Source organism: Dromaius novaehollandiae, chromosome 4 (assembly GCF_036370855.1).
Source record: "Dromaius novaehollandiae isolate bDroNov1 chromosome 4, bDroNov1.hap1, whole genome shotgun sequence".
Taxonomy (NCBI): domain Eukaryota; kingdom Metazoa; phylum Chordata; class Aves; order Casuariiformes; family Dromaiidae; genus Dromaius; species Dromaius novaehollandiae.
Genome location: NC_088101.1, coordinates 27991616 through 28016926, shown reverse-complemented (window position 1 = coordinate 28016926; position 25311 = coordinate 27991616). Strand labels below are relative to the sequence as shown.

General features: G+C 36.8%; 1 protein-coding gene across 1 annotated transcript in view; it reads left to right on the top strand.

Annotated features, from left to right (window-relative positions):
* ANKRD50 (ankyrin repeat domain containing 50) overlaps positions 1 to 20716 on the top strand; it is a 41337-nt gene extending 20621 nt beyond the window's left edge. Inside the window, exons 3-5 of the mRNA XM_026122455.2 lie at positions 4409 to 4638; positions 11739 to 15286; positions 17672 to 20716. Coding sequence (XP_025978240.2) covers positions 4409 to 4638; positions 11739 to 15283 — 3775 coding nt within the window. The 3' untranslated portion in view covers positions 15284 to 15286; positions 17672 to 20716. The remainder of the gene's footprint in view (positions 1 to 4408; positions 4639 to 11738; positions 15287 to 17671) is intronic.
* Positions 20717 to 25311: the final 4595 nt, after the last annotated feature.

Here is a 25311-nt window from a genome sequence, read left to right as displayed (position 1 = left end):
AGCTATCTCACTGGTAATGAATATTGTTGTTGTTTTGTTTTGTTTTTTTAATGCAAGTGGTCTTTAGGAAGTAAGAGATTATTCAGAGATCTCAGCACTGAGGTGCTAATGATCCCAAGTATGGGAATCTCCACTGTCATAAGACCTTTGCATTCTCATAACAGAGTCTAGGAGACAGATTAGCTTAAGTATAGCATAATAGTAACCTTACATGGCAGATGGTGATAAGCATCACTACTGAGAGGCTTTTAGCACCAGTTTTAAGCATCACTTTGGGAAGTATACATTACTTCTGTAGCATTCATGTCCTGTAGTTTTTTCCTTGCAGTGCTGCTAATGAGAGATTGTTCCTTCCAACCTGACGAAGTGCAACCATTAAAAACACAACCCAAACAACAGATCTAGCCATGTTCAAAGTGATGACGTTGCACGTTTAAAGTCTGGTCCAAAACAGAAAAGTAACAGTACAACACTTTTCTGTTGGTACCTAAGAAAAATCTGTGTGGGCAGAACCGTATCTCTAACTCATTCAGCTGGGTTGGCCTGGTGTTGGAAAGAGCAGATTCTGCAGGTGCGAGCCTGTGGCTGTGTAGCTGGTGTGCTCCAGCGTGCTAGGCAGGGAGGAGCCTTACGGGGCTGCTGGCAGAGGTTCGCAGCCATGCACTCATCTGAGCACACTACTACTTTGAATGGATTTAGGCTGTTTAGGACCTCCTTAGGAGATGAGGTTTATAAATTTGTTGTGTCTGATAGTCAGCAGTGAATACAGGCAGCTGGACAGAGAAAAGAGACCCTTTTTTAGGGTTAAGCTATGTTCATGCTGTAATAGATGGCAAAGAATTTTAATGGAGGAAAAATTTTCCAAATACCCTAACTTCAGGAAAAAATTCAGTGAGGACTTAACTCTGACCTTCCTATGTACCAAAGTCAATCAAATATAGGGGACAAATTCATAAGAAACTAGGCTTTATTATTTCCCTTGCTCCTAGAACTGCTCATTAATTGTTGTCTGGCCTGTATTTTGGTGGACACCTGTTTCAACTTTGTGGAGGTTTTTTTTAAGCAAGTACGTGCATTCCACTGTGATTATCTTTTCAGTCTTTGTGGACAGCACCACTCTCCTCCTTTGTTCTGTTGTCTCTTCTGTATTTTCATGGACTCAGTCTAAAAATCTTAAGGATAATCATAAGCAGAACTTCAGCATTGCCCGTGTATATTCCTTTCATGTGTGCAAAACCCTGTTTGCATGGCTTCAGTCAACTCTGTAGCAATCCTGAAGAACTCTGTGGGATGATTCATTGTTCCAAGGACTCTTTATTTGCTAAAGTCTACCAAAAAAAAAACCATCGTGGTTCTGGATAAGTAAGTCATTACATTACATCGCCATTAAATTGTATTCTGTATTTTAAGATACCTAATTTTGTTGCTTTTTTTCCCTATTTTCCTATTTTTCTATTTTTGCTGACCATTTTCTATTCCTGCATTTTGTTTTAAATCGAGATTTTTATTTCAGAAATTTTCTGTTATAAGGAAATCACTGTGTAGCGATAACCACTTTTATAACTATATTGAATATGAAAGTTCTGAAGATGTAGCTGTTTGTCAGTATCATTTCAGAAATTAAAGAAAATCAACATTAGTCTTTTGAGTGGCCCTTGGCAAATCAAGCGATCTGTTACAGCAATCACTATTTACAAAAAGACGTAGTTAATTCCATGTTGTTTTGTGTAATTTTCTTCTGAAAGCAAGATATTAGAGGGGAGTGGGAATTACTAAAATGTATATGGTGGCACACATTACTTCATTTCTGGTACATTAGCATTGTATTCACTTACCATATCTGAAAAATGTCACTCTTTTGTTATTTGACATATTCCCTGAGACCATAGCTATAAAATGTCTAGAAAAAACAGAAGTTTAGTTAGAGATTTGTAAGAAAGCTTAATCTGTGTCTCCTGAATGCCACACTTCTCTTAATGGCATCTCCCAGCTTTCAGCAATATTATTGTCTGTCTGTCTGCCTGTCTGTCTGTCTCTCTCTCTCTCTCTCTCTCTCTCTACAGATATATATATATATGTATGTATGTATGCTTTTTTTTTTCCCTGGTGGAAATTAAGCTATGCTAAGATTCAGGGAAAAAAAACAGTATTGTGAAATGGGAAAAAAGTTCATCATAGGGTGGCAAGAGTGTATGGGATAGTTCTGTATGAAGTACAGTCAACACACTAGGACTCTTCTGCCTGGAAGGAGATGAGTCAGGGAGAATATGATACAAGTCAATAAGCTACAAATGACTTTGAGAAGGTGAATATGGAATAATTTCTCACTGTGCTTTCCAGTACAGAAGCTAAAGGGTGTCAAACGAAACAAGGAGGTGTTGGGTTTAAAACAATGAAAGGAAGTGATTTTTCACACAGTGTATAAGTAAGCTGTAAAACTCCTTGTTACAGAATATTATAATCTGTGGAAGAAAAATCAGTTAAGGACTATGGAATACAAAGACCAAATCTCTTCTTTAGAAAGCCCCTGGAACTACTGTTTGCTGGAATCTGAGAGAGTGTTCTGGGAAAACAGGATTTAGTGCTTGCCCTGTCCTTACATTTTTCCCTAGACATTTACTTTCAGCCCTATTTGGAGGCCAGCTGAACCTTTTGGTTTGAGCTACTACAGCCGACTTACAAACTGTAGGAATTAAGCAAAATAATTTGGGACTCTTTCCCAAACATGACACTTAACTTTGCTTGGTGCTATTCCCAACAGTTAAATACTAACAAGAACTTTGTCAGATACTAGTAAGATATTTTATAGGTGTATTTGTTAAGATCACTGGAGTTTTAGGTGAGCTCTTAGCTTAAGATACCATTACCGGTTGTTTACATCTTGAAGACACTTTCATACTTGAAAACTAATGTCACAGAGAGAACTATGTGAAAAGATTTTGGTAGAAGCAATGCAGGGAAACTGCTTTGACATGAATAGCTGAGGGGGCAAGGCAATGTTCTGGTGTGGGGAAGGGGAGGAAAATGTGGTAATTTCAATCTGCCTCCTTTCAGTGTGGGATTGGCATCACTTAGAACAGTAATTTTAACCTTATGGCTACTTTAATTTCCTGTTCTGTAAGTTGGTAGCTGCCTAACTTCCCAGCTTAGCGCACAGTGATTTTAATTGCACTTCAGGCATTTTCCAGAGGAGTGACTAGCTTCGTGGAAGTACCAAAGAATTCTTGTGAATTCTTCAAAGTCATCTTGTGAATCTGAAAAAAATAGGGGCCAGTATTAGGGATTTAAAATTCATCTAATATTGAATACTTTAAGAATACAGATATTTTGTACTTCCTTTTTATCCCTTGGGAAATTTTCTGCAGTTGTATTAGATCACATAGTCTGTTATGCTAGATTCTACTGTTACTGTCAGAACATGAAAAGATGCACAACTTTTTCCGTTTTTCATTCTTCTCCATCAAAAAACAGAAAATAACAAATGTTCTACCAACAGTGCTCACAAAACATTTCTAAAGAGTGGGTTGTGTTCTTTCCATTAGTAGGCAAGATTTGCCAATACTTTAATTTGAATGTTTTGTAGGTAATGATGAATGTGTTGGCCAAAGTGCTCTGAAGATAAATTTATTCAGTAAAACAAATGGAAGAAGATTATTATGGTCTTGAGTAAAAAAATAATGTACTTATGACATGCATGAGATTAGAACCTTTGTTCTTAGCCATGCAATGATATGCATTAGTATAGGTGCTGACACACTTAGCATCCAGGATAGTCCTTTTTCAGTAATGGAACTTGGCAACCTCAATATAAATAAAAACTAATACACCGAAGTCCCTACGGAATACCTTAGTTTGCTACTAGATGCATTTACATTTCATTTGTGAAGGCATGGCACCAAAATGGAGAAATTCAGTTCTTTGTAAAACTGTTATTCAGACTAGAACTTTCAGCTTAAATAATTCAGGTGTGTTTTATTTAGACTTTTGTTTCATGACCAACTATTGTTCACTATTAGTTTCTAAGAAGCAATAATAGCAGGTTTGGCAGACAAGAGTAATAAACTTCTTAAACTTTAGACCAAGTAACTTCTTTCTTACTAAACAAAAATTCTTCTAATTCTTCTAATGCTCCTTGAACAACATGATTTTAAAGTATTGTTATATATCATAAGTTCATTAAAAAATAATACTGTGTAAGCAATAACTACGTTATTGACTACTCAGACTGTGTGTATTTAGTAAATTCAGTCTACTTAAATAGCTACCACAGAAAATACTTAAAAAATGCCTTAGACTGTTTAAAAATTAAATTTGCGTTTTTAAGTTGATCTTAGCTTTGACTTGAAAGACTTGTTAACATATTGTTAAATGTATTTAAAATACTGATTTTGTTTCATATTCCTTACAGGTGCATTCTGCTTCCCCTTTTGGGAATGAAGCCCCCTCAGCAGAGCCTCTTCCTGCTTGTAGATTCAGTTGATGAGGGCTGTAATGTTTCTGAGGGTGAGCAGACTTCTACAGGTTTATCTGGAACAGTAGCGGAGCTTTTAGCTGGCCATTTTGAGTTCTTCCCTCCCTGGCTGCTCCTTCTGTGTTCTGCCCGCAAGCAGAGTAAAGCTGTTACAAAAATGTTTACAGGTGAGTACAGACCATAGAAGGTGTTTGTTACCTGTAACAGAGATAAAGTATTTACAAGATCCTCGGTGATGGTAGAAAGTAGTGATGATGCTTAATTCTAAAAAATGGTCATGAACGGAAATGATAATTCTTAAACAATACACGTTCCAGTTTACGGAGAACTGTGGAAAGCTTAAATCAGCAGAGTATTCTGGAGGTATATCATATCTTTGCAATACAACTTTTGGTGGCTTGAGTTTTTTTTCATGCTTTGCTTGTCCCAAAGAGCTTTGAAACACGGTAAATGATGTGTAAGTACTTGAGTATGTCTGCTGTATACACGCATTTCTACAACCTCAAAAGATTTTTCATCTCATGTTAAAATCTTTCCTCTTATTTTCAGAAAGCAGGAAATAACCTTTGAAGGCAGAACTTGAGAGAGTAACAGTGTAGACTTGGATTCTCAGAGTATATTTTTGGCAAAGGCTGCACAGTGAAGAATTCCTTACATCTTCTTCATCCAGACTTTATTATGTCACGAGAACATTTCTTCACTGTAATGACATTGTTACTGGATATTTTCTGAAATTTAGTAAAAGGCAATATCTAGACTGGATTCCAGGCCGATGCATAAAGCCCATGTGTTTTAAGGCAACAATTAGGACAAAAATGTGATTATAGAACATAGACGCATAGGCTTCCTCGTTTCCACAGTGGCAAAAGGTCAATGTGATAATTGCGTTTTGGAATGAAGTACTGTATTAATCAGTGGCAGACATGAACAGTGGTATTTGGGAGAATCTGAGAACCAAAAGAAACTCGGGTACTTTCATAGGGCTGCTTTGGATGTTCATATGGGAATAGTTTTGTCAAAATTTGGCTGATTAGATATATTGTCATTGCCAAAAAACAGACAAAACTTTCTTCAGAACCATTTTATTTCCTTTCCACTGAATCATATTAATATTGCAGACTAGTCCTAAAAAATGCTGTTGTCTTCTAAGTATGTTTCCAGATGGAATTCTGGACAGGAAAAATCAGCAGAACTAATGGATATGCCTTTAAAATAAATCTAATTTGAATGAGTTAAGTTCTCATTTCCACAGAGAATGATTTGATGAATAGCATAATAAGGAGGTTGACTTGGAATATTTTAATGCCATCTTAATTGTGGAAAAGGTACAAATAAGAAAGAATGAATACCAAAATAATTGGATATAAATTGAGATGAAATGTTAGGGTATGTTTGGAGGAAGTGGTGGTTTTTTTCCACCATGAGAGAAAGCTATGACATTACAGGCAATGTGACAGTTGTCCACTTAATACACTATTGGATAATTTTCCTATTTGCAGACATTTCTCAAGTTTGCAGAAGATTTAGTGTGAATGTGAGGATGATGGTTGAAGCTTCTTTTAACTTCAGATACATTGCAATTCTGTGTTGCAAAACTCAAGATAATGTTGATTTTGTGTTTTTAGCCTGAAAAGGATAGACTGTCATTAACGCCTCTACTGACGCAAACTCTTCTCCTTTGTCGTATTTGCACGTTTGCTTTTAGCTGAGCCAGTTTATTTAAGCTGGTTAATGTGGCAGGCCAGCAGAATTCAAGATTTGTGATGAGTGGTTTTTGCACTTGTGATAGAAGAAATGGTGTATAATGTGCTCTGCACTTTGAGGCACTATTATACTGAAATTCTCATGCTTCCAATTTCCCGGCAAATAAGCATTCACAACCCTAACTATAATACGAGCAAACCATTCACAAGCCTAACTATAATATGAGCACTGTACATTTTCTTCGGATGTGTTTCTTCAATCTGGACCAAAAAAATCGCTTTTGCTGTAACTTAGTAAGATGGATTGGAATTTTTTCAGCATTATTTTAGGAAAATGAGTCCCATCTGTAGTTTTATGTGCTAAGACCTTTAGAGTAAGTCATGAAAAGTATACTAGCCAATATTAATTTGTTTATAATCAGTTTATATCAGGTTTCATTTAAATTTTTCATGTAATGAAAACTTCTAGAAATCTGCTGGAATGAGCTAAACCTATTTCTCAGAATGTGTTATAAATGATCAGGGCAGGGTGCTGCCGTGGCGTGGTCCTGGTGATGGGTTTTTTTTGGGGTGTCCAATACAGATGAGAGTTCTGCGAGCTTATCCCTAACAAAAATAATTTGTGTGTGGAAGAAAGAGTCCAGTCTTTGGTCCACAGTTATCTTGCTGCTGCCAGTGGTATATATATAATTCCTACCACCAGATGCTGCAAGAATGAGAAAAGAAAGAAGAGAGTTTACTCTAGTCCTGTTTGTTCCTTCACTTTTTTTTGGCAACTTATTCATGAAAGTTAAATAGTTCTTTACTGTCTGCATCTGCAGCAGCTTGTGTTCTGGGCCCTTGTGTATTCCAAGACTCTATAGTAGCACAATGTGCTACAGATTTTTCCCCTTACTCCAGAATCTCAGCTTTCATTAATTTAAAGGGGAAAAAAAAGTATTTTTTGCCTCTTGTGGCTGCAAAGACAACCTCAAAAAATATGAACCAAATGTAAATTGATGCCTGCATGAGTCTGCGGTCACCCTCCACAGTGAGCAAAAACCAGCCAATTGAGTAAAAAAGAAGGGGAACAGATAATACATGTCCTGCTGCCCCCTCTTGTATGTAAACTGTCACCAGCTACCACATCATGCCTGCTTGCTTTTCTTTTGGATCTTTTCCTTATTTAGCCATTCACTCCTATGCATCCATAATTATCCAAATCATCTAGATTGTCATTTGCTGTCATTCGTCAACAAGTATGGACTATTGAATAGTGGTTTTAAATGCATTCTTTCCAACCTTTTATTAAAATTCACTATATAGAAATATAGAAATAATAGAAATATAAAGTTCCTTTCTATTTCTAAGTAACTGAAAGTGGCACAGAGCATAATTTTTTCTTCTTTGTTATGCTTCAGCTAATTAGCTAATACAAGTGTTTCTTCTAAAATGAGGCTAAATCTTAAAAGTACAGAAGTTACTCCTAAACTAAATTCTGTTTTCAAAGATCTATCATATTGTTTTAAAAGCTTTAGATATTTTAAAATCAGGCAACTTTATTGAGATATATTTGAGTGACAAGCATTTATTTCCTCAATTAATACCACAAAGATAAGTAGTTAAAATGTTTAATATTTTTATGCATAAATGCACCATTTCATGGTTTAAGGAGACTTTTTTAATAAACATTTACTTAATTTATTCTTTTTAGCTAATGCAGAAAGCAAATATCTATTTATTTTGTTGGCATCTGGCTTAATCAAACCCCTCAATTAAATACTGACATTCTTCCTCAAAAGAATTCAGTCTCCTGCGTGAGGCATATGTGCACCAGAATGGTAGAATTCCGGTGGATGTCACGTTTCAGGGAACCATAGTTACCACAAAGTTAGTGTTAGATATTGGAAACAACAACAAAAAACACAGAAATTGATATGAAAGGGTTTAGACCAGCATCAGAAACAGCATAAACTCCACTTACTTATCCATAGGCAAAAGCAGACAATAGGTCATTAATTTTTCCCTCTTCCATTTATCCATCCTTCAGTTCCAGAAATTCAGATATTATTAAAAGCTGACATTTATCCAAACATATTCTGGATGAGAAATCTTGGGAGCATAGATCTTTCTAGTACTTTCACTGTTTGCTGTTTCTGGTCCTAATGGATGTTGAAAATAATCACTCCTGTAGCCTTTCCTAAAATTAAGAAATGAGCAAGAATATGAAGACATTGGAGAAATGCAGCAAAAGTCATAACCAGTTTGTCTGTATCCAGAAGATTCATACTGTTTGGTTTATCCAAGCTAGTCTGTCATTCATATTGGTGAATCTTCAAATCAGGTCAGTTGCCTGGTTTGGAACGGAGCCTTTGCTTCTCACTTGTCAACTCCAAAACATAAATGGCATCACATCCTTTAGGATATGATGGGACTCCTTTGGGAGAGATTGTTTCAAAAAAAAGAAAATCTGAGTTGTCCTGTAATTTTTCATTGGAAGTTGGAATTTATTCAAATATTCAAATTCATGTTGCTTTAAAGTCTTTATGTTGGATTTTGACCGTAAAAGATAATTTATACAGCTGTTTGATAGCTGTATAGTTGTAAAATTTATTTCTATATTTGAAAAATTTTGCTCAAAAGGCTTCAGACATAATTTGGGCAGACTTTTTCCCTATTAGCACATGGACATGATTTTAATTACTTGATACTTCATTTTTTCTCACTTTTCTCTGATTACCACTTTGAAAAATTGATATTAGGGAATATCACATTAAATATTTCCTAATAAAAGTTCTGTGTGCCTTTTGAAGAAAACTTCCCCACTATACATTTTTATTCTGTGTAATTAAAGAGAGAATTTTTTTTTTTAATGGACTGTTATGAGTAAATCTAACTAAATAAGCTTCCATGCAATGACTTGGACCAGTGAGAGTGGCAGAATTCAGTCAAGACTATTCCAGTGTCTCTAAGCATCTGTGGTGGACGTGATGAAGTGTGGAATATAATATGCTGTGAATACTCTAAAAGTTAATTGTGCTCGTTTAATTTTCAGGTGCTTTTTACTCTGCTGGATACATTATTCTTTTTGTGCAGGTGTGCATAAGTGGTCTGCTTGTCAATAGTATGGTTTTTTTTAAGTTTGAAAAGATTGACATACTGTAGAAGTATTTATATAGCCAAAATGCCTTTTTTTTAATTTGAATGACCCCAGACCTTGCCAAGAAGTACATTTGGAACTGATCTGTTTACAGAGCTGCCAGGAATTCAGTAAATCAGGAAAATTCATATTGGAGCTCCTATTGCGTTGAAAGTGATGTGTTGTAAGAAAAATCTTAACAATGCAAAAAGCAGGGTTGTAGGACTGCAGATTCTGTCTGCTGCACTCCTGTTTTGCTGAGCTTAGGTAGTTCATGGGAATGCATCTGAAACAAAACGAGCTTTCTCTTAATGTTTTAATGCTGCTTGTCTGTGAAAGTGACTTATTGTATCTGATGGGGTTGAAAAGCAAGTTAGCAGGATCTTTGTTTGGAAATGTAAAATGACCTAATTTAGATAGATGCTCAGGCAAAAAAACACAGCTTTGTTGTACACTTTCAAACTAGCAAAAGGAATTTCAGAATTTTTATTAGAATATTTTCTATCTATAAAGTCTTTTTTTTTTAATAGTGTGGCATGGTGCAATGGCTAAAATTAACACCCTATGTCTGTTCAAAAGTCTTCTACGATGGAATTTTATTAATCCCAACCCTTAAGGAACATATTCCTGGGATATGGCAAAAATCTGTATGACTGTAGTATTACTGTTGCTATACAAGCTTGTCTTCAGATATGATATATTTGAAATATTTCAAGAGGAAAAAACAACTTTTAGTTTGGGAGAACATAGGACCAATCAAATTGCTTGGATTACTGAGTTCTGCTCTGAAGTCTTCGGCAATTTATTTGCTTGTCTGGAGTGTTTAGACATTTGGTATGTCTCAGGTGAGTACAGAGTAGGGCAATGTGATCACGTCCAAAATGGTTTCATTCACTTTGCTACCTGTTTTTGGGAAGCAAAATTAAAATTTGTATTTAAAAAACAGGTTGGATTCCAAGATAAGCGATTCTGTGCTTTTGAAGCAATCGAATTATATCGCACACATGCACAGACTGAGATGCTTGAGCACTATTTGTTTTATGGAGATAGGGCCCACATTGCATTGAATGGGTTACTATATGATTGCTTTTCCTTAAGTATAATTTGGGGGCTAGTAACTGCTTCTGGTTTGAAAAGCAAAATTTTTTTGACTAGATTAGCTGACTCTAAGGAAACATGTGCAGGTTGCTTTACTGGCAGATGCAATCTGAACCTGCAGAAGTGAAGTACAATTCTGGCCTAAAATACAGTTTTAAACTCAGTAGTTTAAGTTGCTGTTTCAGTAACTTCTGTGGTTTTCCTGTAGCTTCTAGAAAAGTAGTGTTCAAACAATGTAATGTTTCATTAAACGAAGAAGGTAGGTCTTTGGCAAATACGTAACTTGGTACTAGCAAAACAAATGTTTTATATGGACTATACAGTTGATCTCTGTCATTTAACTGTAGCATCATTTATATGCTCTATTCTGCTTCTCTGTCTCATTCTTGAGAGCTTTCTTGCTATTGAAATGGCCCTCGAGACTGTTTTTCACCTATTTCTAAAAATAGCATTCTTATGCTCTGTGAGGGTAACACACAGAGTCAGTGTACATGTGTGGGTGTGTATGTGTATGCATCTAGGGAGGAGGTAGACCCAGTGTACATATACATGCACAAAATAATTTCCCTTTTTTCTTTCGTGTGTAAACAGGTTGGAATAACAATGGGATCGTATGACTGTGAGAAAATCTATTTCCCTATACAAGGAGTCATCTGCCTAAGAGCTAGGGTGTCTATCTATGATACAGTCTTTATTTGGAAATGAATTTAATATTCAGTGCACAGGGTTATAAAGATATTTAAAGCTATTTTTGGGAGCGTGTCTCTTCATTGTAAAGGCTTTTAAAAGAAACTAAGGCAATCATGTTATGAGTGATTTGTTGTATACATTTTATCATACCTATGTACCAGGTGTGAATAATGTCTTCTGTAATATGTTAATGTAGTAGTTGTCTGACTCTAAATAGCTGAAAATTATTTAGAGGTCAACTGTTACCTAAACTGGAGAAAGGATTATTCCTTTAATAATATAATAATATTTAATAATCTTATTTAGGTTGCAGTTCTGGTATGACTTTTTTGTTTTCCCTTAGACGTTTAGTATTGTTCAAGGCAGACACACAATGCATGATTCAAAGTCATTTTGAAAATTTTCTCATTTAGTAATATGCATTTCTTTTTATAGTAGATTATGATAAACCAATGTATGTGTTTATCATCAAAGTTCTCTGCTCTTAATATAGATTTACATTCAGTATCTGTACAGGCAAAATACATTATTGTGGCTGTTTCCTACCCAGAAGTATGTCTCTCTTCCTTTTTTTTTTTTACTTTTTATTTTTGCTTTTTTCAACTTTGAATTATTTAAAACTAGATCAAAAATAAGTAACTTTCTTCTCTTCTAATAGGTTTTCGAAAAATAAGTCTGGATGATCTACGAAAGGCTTATATAGTGAAAGATGTGCAACAATACATTCTACATCGTTTAGATCAGGAAGAAGCGCTGAGACAACATCTCACAAAAGAAACTGCAGAAATGCTGAATCAGCTTCATATCAAAAGCAGTGGTTGCTTTTTGTATCTGGAACGTGTCCTGGATGGTGTTGTGGAGAATTTTATCATGCTACGGGAGATCCGTGATATTCCAGGAACATTAAACGGCCTGTATCTTTGGCTTTGTCAGAGACTTTTTGTGAGAAAACAATTTGCAAAGGTCCAGCCTATTCTTAATGTAATTCTTGCCGCATGTAGGCCATTAACCACAATGGAATTGTATCATGCAGTGTGGACCAAAAATATGACACTGACTATGGAGGACTTTCAACGCAAATTGGATGTCCTGTCAAAAGTCCTTATTGATGGACTTGGAAATACAAAAATCTTGTTTCATTACAGTTTTGCGGAATGGTTGCTGGATGTAAAGCACTGTACACAAAAATATTTGTGTAATGCAGCAGAGGGACACAGAATGCTGGCAATGAGTTACACCTGCCGAGCAAAGGATTTAACACCATTAGAAGCTCAAGAATTTGCATTGCATCTAATTAATTCAAATTTACAGTTAGACACTTCAGAGTTGGCTTTGTGGATGATATGGAATGGCACACCTGTCAAAGACTCCCTGTCAACCTTAATTCCTAAAGAACAAGAAGTATTACAGCTACTGGTAAAAGCCGGTGCTCATGTCAACAGTGAAGATGACCGTACGTCTTGCATTGTTCGACAAGCTCTGGAAAGGGAAGATTCCATCCGTACCTTGTTAGACAACGGAGCCTCCGTAAACCAGTGCGATTCGAACGGGAGAACGCTCTTAGCCAACGCAGCATACAGTGGCAATCTCGATGTTGTTAACCTGCTTGTTTCAAGGGGGGCAGATTTAGAGATAGAAGATACTCATGGGCAAACAGCACTTACCTTAGCTGCTCGACAGGGGCATACCAAGGTTGTCAATTGCTTGATCGGATGTGGGGCTAACGTTAATCACACAGATCATGATGGCTGGACAGCATTGCGATCTGCAGCATGGGGTGGGCACACAGAGGTGGTTTCTGCGCTGCTTTATGCTGGAGTCAAGGTGGACTGTGCAGATGCAGATAGTCGAACAGCACTGAGAGCAGCAGCTTGGGGAGGACATGAAGATATTGTGCTGAATCTGCTTCAACATGGTGCTGAAGTTAACAAAGCTGATAACGAGGGTCGAACAGCTTTGATTGCAGCAGCGTACATGGGACATAAAGAGATTGTGGAGCACCTGCTGGACCATGGTGCAGAGGTAAACCATGAGGATGTGGATGGAAGGACTGCGCTGTCCGTTGCTGCGCTTTGTGTACCAGCTAGTAAGGGACATGCTTCAGTGGTTAGTCTCCTAATTGACCGTGGTGCTGAAGTCGACCATTGCGATAAAGACGGCATGACTCCACTGCTGGTAGCTGCTTATGAAGGACACGTGGATGTTGTTGATCTACTTCTAGAAGGAGGAGCCGATGTTGATCACACAGACAACAATGGTCGTACACCTCTTCTGGCAGCAGCCTCCATGGGCCATGCTTCAGTTGTAAATACTCTCTTATTTTGGGGTGCAGCTGTTGATAGCATTGATAGTGAAGGGAGAACAGTTCTGAGCATAGCCTCTGCACAAGGCAATGTGGAAGTGGTACGGACTTTGCTGGACAGGGGACTAGATGAAAATCATAGAGATGATGCAGGCTGGACGCCTTTGCACATGGCAGCTTTTGAAGGTCACAGGTTGATATGTGAAGCACTTATAGAACAAGGTGCTAGAACAAATGAAATTGATAATGATGGACGTATACCTTTCATTTTGGCTGCACAGGAAGGTCACTATGATTGCGTGCAGATTTTACTGGAGAATAAATCTAACATCGATCAGAGAGGCTATGATGGGAGAAATGCTCTCCGGGTTGCTGCTTTAGAAGGTCACAGAGATATAGTTGAACTGCTGCTCAGCCATGGAGCAGATGTAAACTACAAAGATGCTGATGGCCGGCCAACACTATATATCTTAGCATTAGAAAACCAGCTTACAATGGCTGAGTATTTTTTAGAAAATGGTGCAAACGTCGAAGCAAGTGATGCTGAAGGAAGAACAGCACTCCATGTTTCCTGCTGGCAGGGCCATTTGGAGATGGTACAGGTGCTGATAACATACCATGCTGATGTGAATGCTGCAGATAATGAGAAGAGATCTGCTTTGCAGTCTGCCGCTTGGCAAGGTCATGTGAAGGTAGTGCAGCTTTTAATTGAGCATGGAGCTCTGGTTGACCATACGTGTAATCAAGGTGCTACTGCACTCTGCATCGCAGCCCAAGAGGGGCACATCGATGTTGTGCAAATATTACTGGAGCATGGTGCTGATCCAAATCACGCGGACCAGTTTGGTCGCACTGCTATGCGTGTTGCAGCTAAAAATGGACACTCTCAGATTATTAAATTACTGGAAAAATATGGTGCATCTGCTCTGAATGGTTGTACTCCATCTCCAGTCCACACAATGGAGCAAAAACCTTTGCAGTCAGTCTCCTCTAAAATGCAGTCATTAACAATGAAGTCAAATAGTTCAGGGAGTACTGGTGGAGATATGCAGCCTAGTATGCGTGGCTTGTCTAATGGGCCAGCTCATGCATTCAGTTCTCCTTCAGAATCGCCTGATTCTACAGTTGACCGTCAGAAGTCATCTTTATCAAATAATTCCCTGAAAAGTTCTAAAAATTCTTCTCTCCGTACCACATCCTCGACTGCAACTGCTCAAACAGTGCCCATTGATAGTTTCCACAGTATGTCATTTACAGAACAAATTCAGCAGCATTCCCTGCCACGCAGCAGAAGTAGGCAGTCTATTGTTTCTCCTTCTTCCACAACTCATTCCCTGAGTCAAAATCATAACTCACCAAGTAGTGAATTCGAATGGAGCCAAGTAAAACCTAGTTTGAAATCAACTAAAACAAACAAAGGAGGGAAAACGGACAACTCCAGCAAATCTGGGTCAGGTGGAAAAAAAGTAAAACAGAGTAGTTCCTCTCAACCAAAAGTGTTAGAGTATGAAATGACTCAGTTTGATAAACGAGTACCTATTGCCAAATCTGGGACAAGCATGCCACATAAATCAATGCCAGCAGAACCACAGTGCAAAATTTTGGTCCCACCAGCTCAGCAAGAAGTTGGTCGATCTCAGCAGCAGTTCCTCATTCACCAACAGAGCGGGGAGCAGAAGAAGAGAAATGGAATTATGACGAATCCAAATTATCATCTTCAAAGCAATCAGGTTTTTCTTGGTAGGGTTTCTGTGCCACGAACAGTGCAGGATAGAGGTCATCAGGAAGTATTGGAAGGCTATCCTCCTGCGGAGACAGAACTCAGCCTTAAGCAAGCCTTAAAACTTCAGATTGAAGGTAGTGACCCAAGTTTCAACTACAAGAAAGAAACACCATTATAAAAGGTAACCTATGTAGTCATAAAGGAATCAAATGTGTGCATTTTAAGTAAGCTCAAAATACATTTCATTGTAGTTTATCATTGTTTTCTGAATGAAAACCATGAATGTTAAAATGTTAACCTAGCAGGCATTTGTTTTATTGTCATTTAAAAGCATCAACCTTACAAGAATTGGATGGCCATTACATTTTCTGCTGAGTTCTGATTGGTCAAATTTTGGCCCACAGTCTTTGAGATATAACTGAATAAAATAGCATATTTCATATAGAGCTGAACTGTAATTTTCTTTTGGAATATAAGGGGAGTTAGGAATTTTAATATGTAATATTTCCAGAGATAGTCATCAGTGAACTCATGCAATTCTGTCTATATTGAATACCTGTAGTCATATTTAAAAAATGCTTTTCAAGAAACTTTTGAAGATTCCTGCCTGTTAGAAACACCCATTTTACTTTAGCTTTCCAATGTGAAACCTGACTAGCATAATTATCTACAAATTTAAAAGTTAAAATACTACCTGAGGTGTTAATTCTTTTTATTTCTGTTACTGTGAAGTAACCCTTCTTTAAAAGAGATGACATACCTCGTAGGAAGATTAGAATCTATGTTATGGTACTAATTTTCTGACATTCTGCAGTTCTTAAGAATAAGATGAAAATCAATGGAGTTCATTTTGATTTCTTACTTTCTCTCCAGTACCCAATTTTATGCTGAAAATGGAATTTTTTGTAGCTTTTTCAGACATATACTGTCACTGAGTTAGCTGAAGTAGAACTAATTTTCTCCCTCATCCTGATGAGGTTTATCTATCTTTCTTTTTTAAGGTATTGGGAATGTATTAATAATTAATATTATGCTTTTGAATTTGAAAGGAGTACCATCTTTATGAAATGCATATATTCTCCCATTGCTTATTTGCTTATTTCTGACAATGTATTTTTCGTTTGTGTGAATACTGCATATCTGACAGACCAGACTGCTGCTCTTTAGAACAAAAATGTTCTCGATAGCTGACTCAGTTTTGCTGCAAGTCATCAAAGACTGCAGATTTTTTAGGACAGTTGCAGATGTTTCAGAACGCCCAAATGGGCGATTTTGAGCTGTCAAAAGCACGTAGACCGTGTTTATCCTCAAATGCCCTGGAAATAGAATTCAGTTTAGTTGGGATGTGTTTTTCTAGGTTTAGTTGAGATGTCTTGTAAACTGTTTCCTTGTCGTTAGCATTTTTGGTTAAATCAAAACATTTAAAATAACAGCATTCCAAAAAAACTATATACCAGACCCTGTAGGTTTATAAAATGCAATTATTAGTATTACTTACCAAAGGGTCAGGTGAGCTCTGGAGCCGGCAGAAGTGCAGAGGCAGAACGATGGGAGCAGGGATTTGGGATAAGTGGGTGAGAGGGGATGGGCCTTAACTCTTATTAAAACTCAAAAGAACTTTAGATGACTACAGTTCTATGTCATGTCCAAAATGGTATTCAAACTTGTTTGTGATTTTTTTCCTGCCACCGTAGAATATATTAAAGTGTATAATTAACAGTTGTATTTCATAACTTCTCTGTACTCGAGCCTACCCTTCAGTGCTAGCTTTCATCATGTTAAAATTTATTGTGTTTAATTCAAACCTAAGATGTACAGATTTGTCCTGACCTGTCATCAAAACACCAGTGCTGTTTGGAAGTATAGATAAAATAATCCGTTTTGCACATTCTTTAGAATTTTCCATCTTAGTTGATTTTAAAATATAAACAAAGAATATAAAAATGTGAACATGCACATACAGTTTTAAAACTGGAGTTGAGCTTTGCCTTCCCCGGAGCAAGTACTGCTTTTTTGAAAGTTTAGGGTTTTTTTTCCATGAAATACCTGTTTATGTACAAAGCATGTAAGGTGATGGATAACCAAATGGTCCCTTTTGCTCTCTAACGGCATACACAGCTTCATTTTAAGTATGGCATTTCAAAACAATTTTGTGTGGATTGGTGGTGTGGTGGAATTGTTTGGTGCAGGTTCTAAATTACCTCTTCTTTTGCCAAGTCTCAAGCACAAAAGCGTCGCTTCCCTGGCTAGTGAATCACCCTAGTCACCTGTACAGAATCATGTCAGAAATATCCTATCAGTGCATGTGAGGAATGGTATTCCCTTCCTTGCCTCCTCTTCTGAATTATATTCAGAAGGTTGTGTTGCTGTGAGAACAACATAGCTGCTTGGATGGTAGAGAGTTAAGGAAATCATGTGATTTGGTTTAGACAGGAAATACTTTTCATTGCTGGTACGTTGCTACATCTTTTTAATCTGAATTATAAATCATGTAGCTGTCTTTCTAACAACATTGTACATATTAAGGAGTATTTCAAAACTTAACGTTATTGTTTTGTACTTCTAGGCCAATTCCATGATGCTGTGAACAGAAGCGCTTCTGCTCAGAATGGTTTATCAGCTGCCTGGGATGAAAGCACACAATGCCTGTTTAGTCCACCTAGAAATTTAAGAATGTGATTATTACAGTGCAGTTACCTAAATTACTGTAATGTGCCTACATTTTAAGGCTGCCTTCTCAGTATAACCCTCTGTGCTTCAGAAATTTATTTTGTGTACTTTGTATTTAATACACAGAACGAGCACTTTTATTTCTCTCAACAGCTGAAAATTCTAGAACAAGGAATTCCGATTTCCTATTCAGAATGCTTGGAAGAGGTGCATGTGCCACAGTGAACTGTATATGGAAGGGCAGTGCTTTTTGTATTTATTTTCCTGTGGCTAAAGAAAATAAGCAGTTTGTCACATTTGCATTGCTGTAATGTATGGTCAGTTTCCTGTGTACTTCAAAAAGTTCTCTCAAATACAAATCTTGTAACAGTATTTTATAAATACTGTACTTGTGTGTTCTGTCTGTACAATAGCTGTTCAGTGGTAGCAAAAGAGTCAAACTGCAACCATCTGCAGTACCTTTGGGGTTTTTAAGAAACGTAAAATCCAGTATCTGGTATTACAGCAAGTAATAAAGCAAGTACACCAAGTCTGGATGGCAGACTGTGACCACTGAAAGTGATAGGCAAATTTGGCCTTGGACATCTGATCTTAAATAGTCTTAGTTATTGTTATGGTAATGAGGTTACTTAATATGGGTATGTCTTAGGTGCTAAGTAAAAAGGTGTGGTCCTGTCTCCATGTATATCTTCATACATTAGAAACAGTCAGCTCTCTGTTTTTCCAGGATGAAGGACTGTGTTGAGAATGTCAATAAAACAAGTCCATGGAAAATACAGAAGCTTTGTTAATTAGACTGAGAGAAGATGCAGTGAGAGTATAATGGAAAAACAAAAGGTTAGTAACACCATTGACTGTGAAGTACAAAGATTACTGAGTTAGCACTATCTTGAGATGGTAATCCTATATAGCACAAACTTATATGGATGTAGTTACTGCTTCCAGTCCTCAGATGGATTGTGTGCAGCCAGTGTGAGCATCTCTATACCTGGAGCATGGTTAATCAGCAGCCTGGCTAGTCCATCTAAAGATATTGGAAAGCTGGTTCTCCACTCTTACAGGAGAAAAATTGTACTTGCATAGAGGAGTGCAAAATCAAGGCCATTGTATGTGAGAAGTGAACAGTATGAAATTTTCCTTTGAATGTGCATAACTTACTTGCACAGCTCTATGAGTGAAAGAACAAAGCAAGTGATTATTTTCTCCTAAAAATGCAAGCTACATTCTACTACTCACCATTACACAGCCTTGCTCTTTAGAAAACAAGGCTATTTTTATATATGAGTATTTCTTCTCATGGCTTGAGATTCATCTTTTTCATACTCTAATTCTGATCATTCCACAAATAAGATAATAGAAAGCTGAGGTTATTTTTCATAGAGGATTAATTAGATGTATGGCTGTCCTTAAACTTTGATAAATGGCCCCTGGATGTATATCTAATACATATTCTGAGACACTAAAGGGCTCAGTGTCTTGTTATTATGATTAACAGTCATCAGAACGTTTTTGAAGTTAGTTTTTTTTTTTTTTTTTTTTAGTATCTTGCACCTCCATTCTTATTCACTTGTTACTAAATGTAAAAAGAAAATCTTTTATAGTGAAGCATTCAGTGCATAGTACAATTACATGTTAAAAGTTGACACATAGCAATATTGATTATTCTGAATGTTTCATGTATTGAATTTCTTGTCCCTGTGGGACAATTATAAAATTAACATAACACGAGTCTTGCAAAATGGCCTTAAAAGAGTTAGTAGCTAAGTAAAGAGAGAGTACCAAAATGTTCTCAGCAAACTTATTCTGAACCTCAAGTACAGTACATTTGCAATACTGTGCAAGAATAAAACTTTTCGTAGTTATTAGATGTATGTTTTGTTCTGTAGAAAGGGATCCCTGAATGCTGACATTTTTCTACTGACCTTGACTGTCATTGGGATTATATTTATTTAATTTTATTGTGTTGTTATTAATGCACCTTGTGGACAGAGGACGTAAAAATATGGCCAGTTTCACAAGGGGCCGCAATTTCTAGATAGTCTGATGGTTTGTGTGTGAATAATATTTACATTTGAAACAGTTGGTGGGGAAACTCTATATCCAAATCAGCTGAAAGTAGACCTGTTGGAAATGTTTTGAGAATGAAAATAACAATTCTTACAGATTTTGGGCGTCACTTTGGAACAGAGCATGAATTGCTTTAAAATGTTTGATTTCTCAAAAGATCTGAGGTATTCCACATTGCTGTTGCTTGTGATTTTTAAGATCATTTGTGAAGTTTCTGCATACAACAAAAAGTTGCTGTTCCCCCAGTTGTTCTCTCTGTTCTGGTCTGCTCTTTTACATCTGCACAATCAAATGGAGGTGAATGGAGTTGCATAGCTGTGACAGCACAGTTTCTTCCGTCGATGTAACAATTCTCAGAACCTAAAAAACCTGAATAAAACATGAATTCTGTTTCTCCCCTTCACATTTCACTGATCCTTCCAAGGTCATCTCCACAAGGCATCTACAATTCTTGATGGGAAGGCTACGGAAAAGACTGTTTTGTGGACACTGATACCAATACTGTGTGCACATGGAGAAGCTCTTCAAAAGAGAAATGCATTAAGAGGTATTGAGGCACAGTGATGCATTTTTTTTGTCCTCTCTGTGATCAGTATTGAAAACATTACCATTTATTTAAAATTAAAAAGGTATTTTCCCTCATCAGTTACTCTGCTATGCAAACATCTGTTATGCTTAATATTCCCCATCTGAACTCCTCAGTTAACTTGGTTTGCAGATAGACTGTTTTTCCTGGAGTGGGTTGTAAATAGCCTTTACTGTACATTGAATGAATTTCACATTGTAAAATTTTTATTTTATTCCTTGTATTATATTAAGCGAAAATCCCTGTGTATATGAAAGTGCATAATAAATATATTTGCTTTTCAGCAGACATCTAACTGTTTTATTTTCACTACCTCATTTCTTGGGACATCTCAGGAAAAGGTTATTAAACTTGATTAACATTTGTGTAGTACTTAATGAAAAACAGTACATGTGGCAGTAGGCACTCTGGGCTGGCAAAACTCAAACTCTGAAGTTAATTTGTACATCCCGGCTTATCACCCATCTGACTTTCTTCTTCACATTTGTCTGTGTTAACCTGAGCATTTGCAGGAAAATTTTCACTGTGTGTCCTTTTGCTTAAAATGATGTTTTTACAATATATACCAGGAAGGTCACAAGTTAAATATTTCAGCTGCTGTTAAATCTTTACCACTTCAAATGTATTTTTTAAATATCTCTTTCCTCAGAGTTGCTCTATAGTATTTTCAGTTTAAGTAAAAGCTTGCTTCCTGTCAGTGCCTGCTCATTTTTCTTGAACTTGTTATTCAAAAAGTAGAAACACTAGAAGGGACAAGTTTTCCAGTCATTGCCATAATCCCATTTCTCCCTGTAATCTTGTCTCACTTCTGCTTTTAGTTGTATGCTAATTGTGATTTCTCAGCAGAAAATTTTGAGCATGGAGGAAGAGTTTGACTATTTGCCTTCTGTAAATGATGATTCAGATTTACCTGCATATATTCTAGTTCACACTGATGCCAGCAGTGGTGCTCATGTGTTGACTGATTAGTAAGATTAGGAGAATGACAGACAAAATTGTTGGTAACTATTCACTTGTTTTCTGTACAGTATTTCTGTGGTTTTCCACAATAACTATTGACTCACTTTCATTAAGTTCTTTATGTCTGAAATAACAAAGTATGACATATATTAGTTCAGTGGCTATTTTTCACAGAGGCAGGGAATTATTTTCACTGAATTAATATTTAAATAAGTTATATTATGTTCCAGAGTCACACATTTTCTTCATATAATCACTTTAATAATATTTAAATAAAATTTTTCAACACCTATTTTTAATTTCTTATTCTGTGGAATATAAACAGGCTGAATAACGCTTCAAATCTTCTATGAGATCTTTACAACAATTTGGCTTGTGTATTACATGTGTTTTGTAAAAGAAAGCTGGGACAAGTTGGCACAGTGAACAAATGCAAAGCTTTCCAATTGTGGAGGCCCTTTGAGAGACAGTGATGAGAATTTGGCATTGATCTCGATCCTAACCATTTTATGTTAATAAGAGTTCCAGAAATAGAGTACGGGACTGAGAAATCTACTTGGCAAAAAAATCCTATGTAAACAAATTGACCTTTATCATGAAAATTTAAATTACTGGTATCCCAGAAAGACCTGCTGTTCTCACTTTTATTCTTAAATTTTTATTACACCAGCTGAGTCACAGAACTACCATTAGAGATGGATTTTAATCTAGAGAAAAATAACCTCTAATAGACTCCTGTGATACAATTTTTTTGTCTTCAGGAAGTTACTTTGTATTCTGTAGTTGTTTCCAGTGGATTAAGAACATAAAAAAAGGATTTTGTGGGGGGCCTTTTTTTTCCCCTTTCTCTGTGACTGGTTATTTCATCTTTGACTCCTGAGCTGAGTCTGTTCTGAATTTGCCTTGTGGGGCTTGCTCCAAACATTGCCAATTGGGGACTGCCAGAGCCACAGCAGCTTTCAGCCATTTCTTTTCTATACTCCAGAAAACCTGGGAGATGAGGAGGATAAAGCAGGGAATGGCTATACCAGATAGAGCTAATCAGATTTTTTCAGAAGGAAAAATAATTGCCGGCTTTTAGAATCTGAAAGGTTTCCTGAAATTACTTCTGGTTTAACTATTTCTTTTTTAGCTGAAGCACAGTCAAAGTTTCAAGCTTTTAGTCTGAAACCCCAAAAGTCCATTGGCAGATGGGTATTGGATTTCCAGCCAGAGGGCAGTCTACAAGGAGAGCATATCCAGAACCACTGGACATATCAGGTAGATGACCATTTAAAGCAGGAGTCATTTATCTTTGCTAAAGGACTACATTTATTTAGAACATCATCTATTGTTTCTGGAAAAAAAAATTATTTCATAAGAAATTTTTCGAGGAAATTGGTTTTATAAAGAAGTATTATGCAACTCTGTTGACGAGCCTGTTTATCAGGAGCAAAACCTGTAGTTTCCAAGTCTGCAATTGTGTTCAGAATTGTTCTTGCTTCATAATAGTCTGCTGCAGAGGTTCTTTTGCTTTACTTGTTACTGGTCTATTTTAAATAGGCCAGACTCCAGAAGCCCTTGGTTCAGTCTCTTCACTATCCCTACATTTTTTGAATGGTGACAGTTTACAGAGTTAAGATGAGAAGTCTGGCTTGCATACCACAAGCAAGCTACAGCCCCTTTTAAATGGTGGTTTTCAGATTGTGGTCTGCAAAACTCCTATGATTCTGGAATGAAATTTAAGGGGTCCATGAAAAGGTAACCAAAAAAAGAGCAAACCTATTATCAGGAGACTTGGATTCATAAGGGGGCCTGCCCCTCCTTAAAAAATGTTTTAGGCTTTTGCAAATCAAAAATGCTTGGAAACCACAGCTCTATGGTTTCAGCTGAATACAGTAACCAGTTTAAGGCTAGAAATCTTTGATTCACAAGTTGCTTTGAGGGTGAGCAATAATGCAGAAGGTTTGAAAACTGCTGTCCCAGGGACTTAATGCAGTTTCTCCAGTCAAAACTCAGCACTTGAATTATGATTTGATTTAAAGATACAGTTGTATTTTTAATGAAATTCTGTTCATTACAGACTCAGGACAGAGCATAAACGCTTGCAGCTGAGGAGTGCATATAAGTAGATACACTCTTTCTAGTGTTCCTGAAAGAGAAAAAAACATTACACAGAAAAGTAGTGGTCAGATTAGCTGGTGAGGGGTAAAATGGAGGAGTCATGACTGAATAAGTTAATTTAGAATAGATGTTCATAATATTTTCATTCAACCGTATGTTAAACAAAAAGGCTTTTCTTTATTGCCAGAAGGGTGATGATCTATCTTAACAGATCTGTATTGATAAAGACACTCTATTTTCTTGGGAATTGCCAAAGAGAGCAGGAGGTTTTTGAAGCATCCTTTGCAAGATGCTTGATATCATTATTAAAGGAGCTTGCAAGCAAAGAACCTCTTGGTTCTGGATTACATTATAGCTTCCTTGATGAAGTTGCTACTCTAAAAATACCAGGATTCCAGAGACAAAATTGGGGGGGGGGGGGACCAGTACAGAATAAATGGGAGGATTTTTACCTCCTTTGGTGTATTTTATTTTCAGTTTGCATCTCCTAGGGGGAAAGAGAATAAAAAATGAGTTTTTCAGGTAAGTAATAAAATCCTTTTTCTTCCTATCATGAGTTAAGCCTCTGAGCACACCTATTGTGTACTTACTATGTCTTGGCAAATATTCATCAGCCTAATAAGGACACTATTTAAAATTCAAAGTTTTGCTCATGGATCTTAAAGACAGAGTGGACCTTTATTATGATTTATTCTGTCTTCTTTCATTATACTGGTCATTCAGTTTGCTATTGTATTTTCCCGAAGTACAAAACAATGCAGTCCCGCTCAGCACTATAACTGGACAAAATGCAATGCTACAGAGCTTGAAATTGCTATAATAATAATAATCTAGTAAGTATGATGTTGGTGCTTTTATATATTGCTCTTCTATAAGCTATTACTTTTTACCAGTAAATCCCAAAACACTTTACAGAAATATCAAGTAGAAAATTGAGATAAAGAAACGTGTTAGCTCTCTCAGTCACTTAGGCCCAAAACAGGAAAAGCCCCTGGGTTTCTCCCAATTTTTAGTGCAAAGCATTAGGCAGTTTTGCCTTCTTGAATAACCTATTATCTGGCATTAATTCATCTACTTTTTCTAGCTGCTTTTTCTGCATTTGCAGTATAACTTGCTGGAGACTGTCCACACAGCTGGGTGCAGCCAGCTCAAGCTCTTTGGCCAGCCATTTGAGCTATGTCAGAGATGAGTCAACCCAGATTTGGAAGCCTCTCAGCAGATTTTATTAAATTGGGCAAAGTACTTCATCACTGCGAGCTATGTGACTTCTAGGCTGTATCTGGCATGTGCTTGCGTAATATGGCATGTGAGAGAACTCACTAAGCTCTATGTATAGCCATGCTCATTTTGCTATTGCATTCAAATCTTTCAACAGCCTCTCTTAAAAAGTCAGACCTACCTTGAAACCTGATTGACATTTATGGAAAGACCCCAGAGTTTTTCAAACTATGTGAGAAGCAATAGCCAGCATGCATCCCAGCCTTCATGTTCTGGTACCAGTTTTTCCTGATACAATATTCTGGATTGAATGCAAAATAAAGCAACACGGATATTTCTAGTTATAAAGCTCTGGTAACAGTGAGTGTCTCCCTTGTGCCCTGGTGGGCAGTCAGTCTTTTGACAGACTAGTGGTCTGTTTGTCTTTGTTTTTGAAGACCATCATTTAAAGATATTCATGGTATTAGAGACAAGCTCTTTTATAAGCACAGTGTTCAAGGAATAGCAATTTTTCAGAAGGCTGATGGGACCAGGCTGTGTGCATGGCTTTCAAGTTAAACTTTCATGATGGGAGGGGAGCAGAAAGCAGTTTGTGATGAACC